Consider the following 5,965-nt stretch of genomic DNA (forward strand, 5'->3'; position numbering starts at 1 on the left):
GTTTTAACGATTGACATGCCTGGGAGTGACTGATTATCTGCATAGCACTGCCGTGGCTCAACTAGCAAGAATCCGTATCCAATCACAGGACGTGCAAATGACACGCTCAACTCTAGGCCAGCCAGAGGGCCCCACTGACCCTACTCCTGACGCGATTGGCCATGGCAACTGTCCATCAACCGTATTTGCCTGAACATGAACAGAGGACAGACGCCAGCATTGTTGACTCTGAAGGCCTGGGCAGATTTCATACGGCCTGGCAACGAAGGGAAGCTGAACTCTGATTGGAAAACTAACCTAGAAACGACAGCACTGCGAGGAGTAAAATATGACATGAGAAGAATGCGAATACCTTTAGATATCTAGGGAAAGTAAATTAAAATTTAAGTTACCCTTTAATTCAAGTCAAATTTATTTATATACAGCACTTCAGCAACAGGGCAATACAAAGAGCTGTACGACATGCAAACCTAAAAATACGGTCATAAAACAACGATATCGAAAATATAGAGCTAAACATAAGACACCCGATATGACTAAGATGTACTAAAGATAAGGAGAACCAAACTACGATATAACAAACTAAACTACAGTTTAAAAGAGTGTTTATCATAATAATGATCTTGATTCTTGGTTATATTAGGGCGGTAGACAACCGCCACTGCACTCTAGTCTGCTCAGCTCTATAGAGAATGCATCGAGTTTGCACCGGCCAGCCCGGTCTGCAGCAGAGGAACGCCCCCTCGTGACGTGAGGGGCGGGGCCGCGGAGCGGGACTACCGGAACTTGCTCAAACAACGAAAGCGCTATGGACAACGTTGGCTTTGTTGCTGATTTATTTATTTATTTTTCTTATGGGGATTCTCCTGAGATTCCAGGAAGAGAGGCGCAGTGGAAGAAATTCTCTGGATGCCGCGATTGTTGCGCGGAGTAGGACAGCTTTTATCCGCTGGAGATTTCAGGTTTTACAGCGCCTTCGGCTGGGGGACAGACAGCAAAACGCTGCGGGGAAAGCTAACGCTGGTGTTTATATTCTTGCTAGCATGTGGTCATACCCACGATCCGAATGAATGAAGAGGAGCTAAACTTGCGCCGCCCACGAAGCAGGGACCGGCCTCAGAAAAAAAATTGCCGACACGCAAAGCAAGAGCAGAGAAACGGAAAAGACAGGGAGCACCACATATTACCCTAAGATGGCCGAGGACGGGCATCGGCGAAGGGCCTGGCGAAGTCGAGGAGGAAGGGCTGGGCGGAGGCGGTAAGGCCAGCCGCGGAGTCGAGCTGCAGACGGACGGATGGAGGACGCCCATGGAGGAGATGAGAGCCAAGGCGAGCCGCTGAACATCCGGGACGGGCGGGACCAAGGACGGACTGCGAAGCGGGGTAGGGGGCGACTNGCGAAGATGTCGCTGAAAAACAAACTAAAACAGAAAGCAAACTGAGAAAGAGGACAGTGTGCTGCCTCAAGGAAAACCTCATTTTCTTTCCTTTTAATTAAAAGGAAGATTAGAGGACACCCACAACCCTTTATGAATGTTTGCTGTCTGTAAATCAACACTACGTCTCTCTGTTAATAAACCCAACATCTTAAAGTGATTACATGTGACACACAACTCACAGAATGAAATGTTGCAACCACAACTTCAGCAGACAATTGCAGCATGGGACTGGGGTGCTGAAAATGCAACTCTTTTCTTGTGTTGGACTGAATTTGCAAACTTAAACAATATTTACTTCATAACAATATTGAGTTTATTTTGAATACTTTATAAACCTAAGCTACAGAGATGTGTAAAGGTCAGCTGATTCAGCCGAGCGCTTTGTTTTCATAAAATGTGGACCTACATTTCATAATTGCATATCAATATATCTGGAAAACTACTGAAGTAAACTCCTTCAAACTGCATTGTTCGATATAGTTCAGGATAATTTCACATTGTGCAATGAGGAACTTTTAGTTGAGTCTCAGTAAGGTGTGACATACTCACTAGTTTCTAATTCTTTTCTTTTTAGGCAACTCGCTGAGAGTCCAAGTCATCAGAAGATACCTTTGTTTCTGAAGACGTTCCTGTTCTTGGTTTGCGTATCAGCCTTCATCATGTGTCTGGCCCTGTCCAAGAGCTCTCTATCAGGGTGGCAGAGATTTGCATTCCACCAGCGCTACAACTGGCTCTTCAACCAGACCTTTAGAGTTAACAAAGTACCTGCTTATCGCATCCATCCGAAACACAAAGCTTTTGTAACTGCAACTCACAAAACCACAGAACCTCCTACTCTGAAACCTCGAGGTATTGAGTACCATCAAGCCTATCCGAAGAACTATGACTTTGTTATGGACAACCCAGACGTCTGCAGAAACAGGACGCCTTTCTTGGTTCTGATGGTTCCAGTGGCACCAAAGAACATAGCAGCTCGGGATGCCATCCGACAGACGTGGGGCAAGGACAACATGGTTCAGGGGAAGGTGGTACTCACTCTGTTCATGTTGGGTCTGTCTGATGAAGCTGATGCTGAGAAGGTGAAACTAGAGAACCAGCAGCACCACGATCTGATCCAGAGTGACTTCATGGACACGTATCTCAATCTGACCATCAAAACCATGGTGATCATGGACTGGCTGGCCACACGCTGCCCTTCAGCAGCCTTTGCTATGAAGGTTGACTCTGACATGTTCCTGAACATCGACAACCTGGTGATCATGCTTCAGACACCAGGGATACCACAGCAGGACTACCTGACAGGAATGCTCATGTGGAACAGGGGCGTTATTCGATCAAAGGACTCCAAGTGGTACGTTCCTGAGGAGCTGTACCCTGAACCTCGGTACCCGACTTACACTCTGGGCATGGGATACATTTTTTCCAATGACCTTCCTGAGAAATTTGTGGAAGTTTCCAAATCCATCAAACCCTTTAATATTGAGGATGCTTACATTGGAATGTGCATGAAAAAACTTGGACTTTCACCTACCTCACCCCCAAATCCCTCCCAGTTCAAGGACTATAACAGACAATATAATCGCTGTGAATTCTCTAAAATCATCACCTACATCCTCAGCACTTCGGAACAACTGAAAAGATACTGGGCGGACTATAAGAAACCTGGACCACATTGTTAGGACAACAGGTTCTGCAGATGCACTGAGAAATCCCTTGGGGACACGGGTTTAACTGTTTTACCTTCTACTGAACTGTAACTTTCAGTTTTGGTAGTTAGATTTGGGCTACCGATTGCTAAAGGCACATGTTTAATAATTTAAAAAGAAATCTGACTCTCTAAGTTACATTGCGATATTTGCACCTTTTTTTCTGACTAAAGTGACATTTGTAAATGTAAAATAAAGGAAATGTGATCATCTTTAGCTGTGACTGGATTTATAGTGCAATATCATCTATGAGTACATCAACTGTGTTAGCATGAACAATAAATTCTTGCATAAAGAATGTACCCATTTATTTTAAACTAAATGGTAAATTTTAAAGAAGATTATTAAAAATAAAAAGAATATCTGAAGGTGTTCTGAAGTGCCTGTATGTTGGGAGTAAATTCTTTGGGCTGCCTTGGTTTTGCTTTTCATAATATTAGATTTGATTAGACTGGGATCATAGAAGTGTGGAAGGCACGTTAATGTTACAAAACCTTTTTTTTTATATGAATGCCAGGATGCAGTAACAACACTGGAAGTATTACTCCCTTTATACTGTATTTCAGAGCTCCTAATGTTGTGGCTGACAATAGTATAAATGCATATGATGGAGAAAAAAAAAAAAGTATTTTGAGCAACACTTTTGGCGTTCCTGGTACAGTATTGAGGAGGTGCCCTTCAAATAAATTGAAATTATTACATGTCAGCTATTACAGATCTTGTATTAATTATTTTACACTCTATAAAGATGGAAATCAGAGATGTTGTGTCAGGAGGGTGGTTTGTTGTTGTCCTGGTGTGTTTTTTCTCAGTGTCCACACGATGGCGTCATGGAGCAGTGGAGGCAGTCCTCATTTCAACAAGGCTCATCAATGACAGGATGAGAAGAGCTGGCTGCCAGACCTCTGATGCCTAATGCCTCTTTTACACGGGCCCTAATTCAGAAGTCTGGCCCTACTTCACCCTACTCTGCTCGGCTCGATAAAGAATGCGTCGCGTTCACACCAGCCAATTTGGTCGGTAGCAGAGGAACGCCTCCTTGTGTTGCGGGGGGCGGGGCCGCGGCGCGGGGGGATGCGCTACCGAAACTTAGCACGAGTTGTGTAAACAACGGAAGCGCAACATTGCCCTGTGTTGTTGCTGTTTTTTAAACTTATGGGGATTCTCCTGAGACTTCAGGAAGAGAGGCGCAGTGGAAGAAATGCTCTGGATGCAGCCATTGTTGCGCAGAGTAGGACAGCTGTTATCCGCCGGAGATTTCAGGCTTTACAGCGCCTTCAGCTGGGGGACAGACAGGCATAAATGTTGCAGGGTAAGCTAACGCTGTTGTTTATATTCCTACCGTTCGCTCTTTATGCTTGCATCTGGTCACACCCACGACCAATGAGTGAACAGGAGCTAAACTTGCACCGCCCACGAAGCACAACTCCGAAGCAGGGACCAATGAAGCAGGGACCGATGGCGAAAAAATCCAGATGTAAGCGCTCGCAAAGTGAGCCGAGTAGAGTGGAGCCAGGACCTTTAGGGTCTGTGTAAAAGGGGCATAAGTGTTAATCTTTGTGGTAACCTAAGGCCCCTGAGTTTCAGGAATTTCCTGTTTTTTTCGCTGAAGGTTTCTAATTTTGTGCTTGTCTTCAGGTTCACTAGCTCGTTTGGTTTCCCCATTCAAGACTCACAACCATCAGGATTCCCCAGTAGACAAATTCCATGTCTGGCAGTCTTACTTCACCTCCATCTTCGTCATCCTCCTGCGTGCCTTACCTGTCCGTCCTCCACCACTCCTCACTCCTAGGCGTTCTGCGCCCCTTCCCAGAGATCCTCCACTGGCTGAAGGAAGACACACCGGGACCATCAACTGCCTTCCACTCACCTCTTCCTGGTGTTCATCCACAAACAATTCCAAGCAAGCGCTACAACCAATTACCCTGCAATTCCACCTTTTAGGTCATCTCACCTGCCCCGTTTCCACAGAGTTGCTGCCTCCCGGCTTTGGTCCATTCCCAACTTCAAGCTCCAGTCACTGTTCAGTCTGTAAATGAAATCATTTACTTTCACTGGTCTCCTGTGTGTGTCTGTGCATGTGGGTCAGGAGACTAAATACCACCATGACATGTTGGTTTGGAGTCAGAGTTCAGTTAATAACAGATGCAAAAAAGGAAATGATAAAGACAAATTTCCCTCTGGGAAAATAAAGTATATTCTATTCTATTCTATTCTATTCTATTCTATTCTATTCTATTCTATACTAACCAGGTAAGCGCACGATAGTACTGGAGCACAACTAAGCATAAATCAGTTTTGTACCTGGAAGGTACCAAGTACATATCTGGTAAGTACCCAGTATGATTCCAGTAAGCATCAGGTACATATTTGGTCGATGTCAGATCATTATTTGGTAAGAACTCAGTACGTTTTTTGGTAAGTACCAGGTACGTACCCTCAAAGTACCAGGTATCTTTCCAGTAAGTACCAGGTATTTAACTGGTAAGTACCAGGTACCATAGGCGCCGGAACCACTGGGGCCAGGGGGCCATTGGCCCCCCCACTTTCCGGCCCTGCCAGTGCGCCGCGTGTTCCCACCAGACAGCTGCACGAACTGCACGCAACTCTCACAGACTGTGACTAACGTGTCTCTGTGTTTATATAGAGACAGAAGCACAAATAAAACCTACAGCATTGAGATCTGGACCAAATTCTTAAAGCTCCAGTCCAGGGTCATAACAGTCACCAAAAAGTTTATGTAGATGCGACAGCGCAGAGTCGGGGTTGGGATCATTAACACATGAAAAAAGGCTCTGGCTCTGATACGTCTGTGTCTGG

At 45.2% G+C, this 5,965-nt stretch overlaps 2 protein-coding genes across 2 annotated transcripts in view; both read left to right on the plus strand.

The window, feature by feature from the left end:
• Positions 1–3,839, plus strand: part of LOC108239104 (beta-1,3-galactosyltransferase 1) — a 7,753-nt gene extending 3,914 nt beyond the window's left edge. The window contains exon 2 of the mRNA XM_017422009.3: positions 2,014–3,839. Coding sequence (XP_017277498.1) covers positions 2,014–3,118 — 1,105 coding nt within the window. The 3' untranslated portion in view covers positions 3,119–3,839. The remainder of the gene's footprint in view (positions 1–2,013) is intronic.
• LOC108239850 (beta-1,3-galactosyltransferase 1-like) overlaps positions 1–5,965 on the plus strand; it is a 17,484-nt gene that overhangs the window by 3,915 nt on the left and 7,604 nt on the right. The window lies entirely within an intron of this gene.

This window comes from Kryptolebias marmoratus, linkage group LG3 (genome assembly GCF_001649575.2).
Source record: "Kryptolebias marmoratus isolate JLee-2015 linkage group LG3, ASM164957v2, whole genome shotgun sequence".
NCBI lineage: Eukaryota > Metazoa > Chordata > Actinopteri > Cyprinodontiformes > Rivulidae > Kryptolebias > Kryptolebias marmoratus.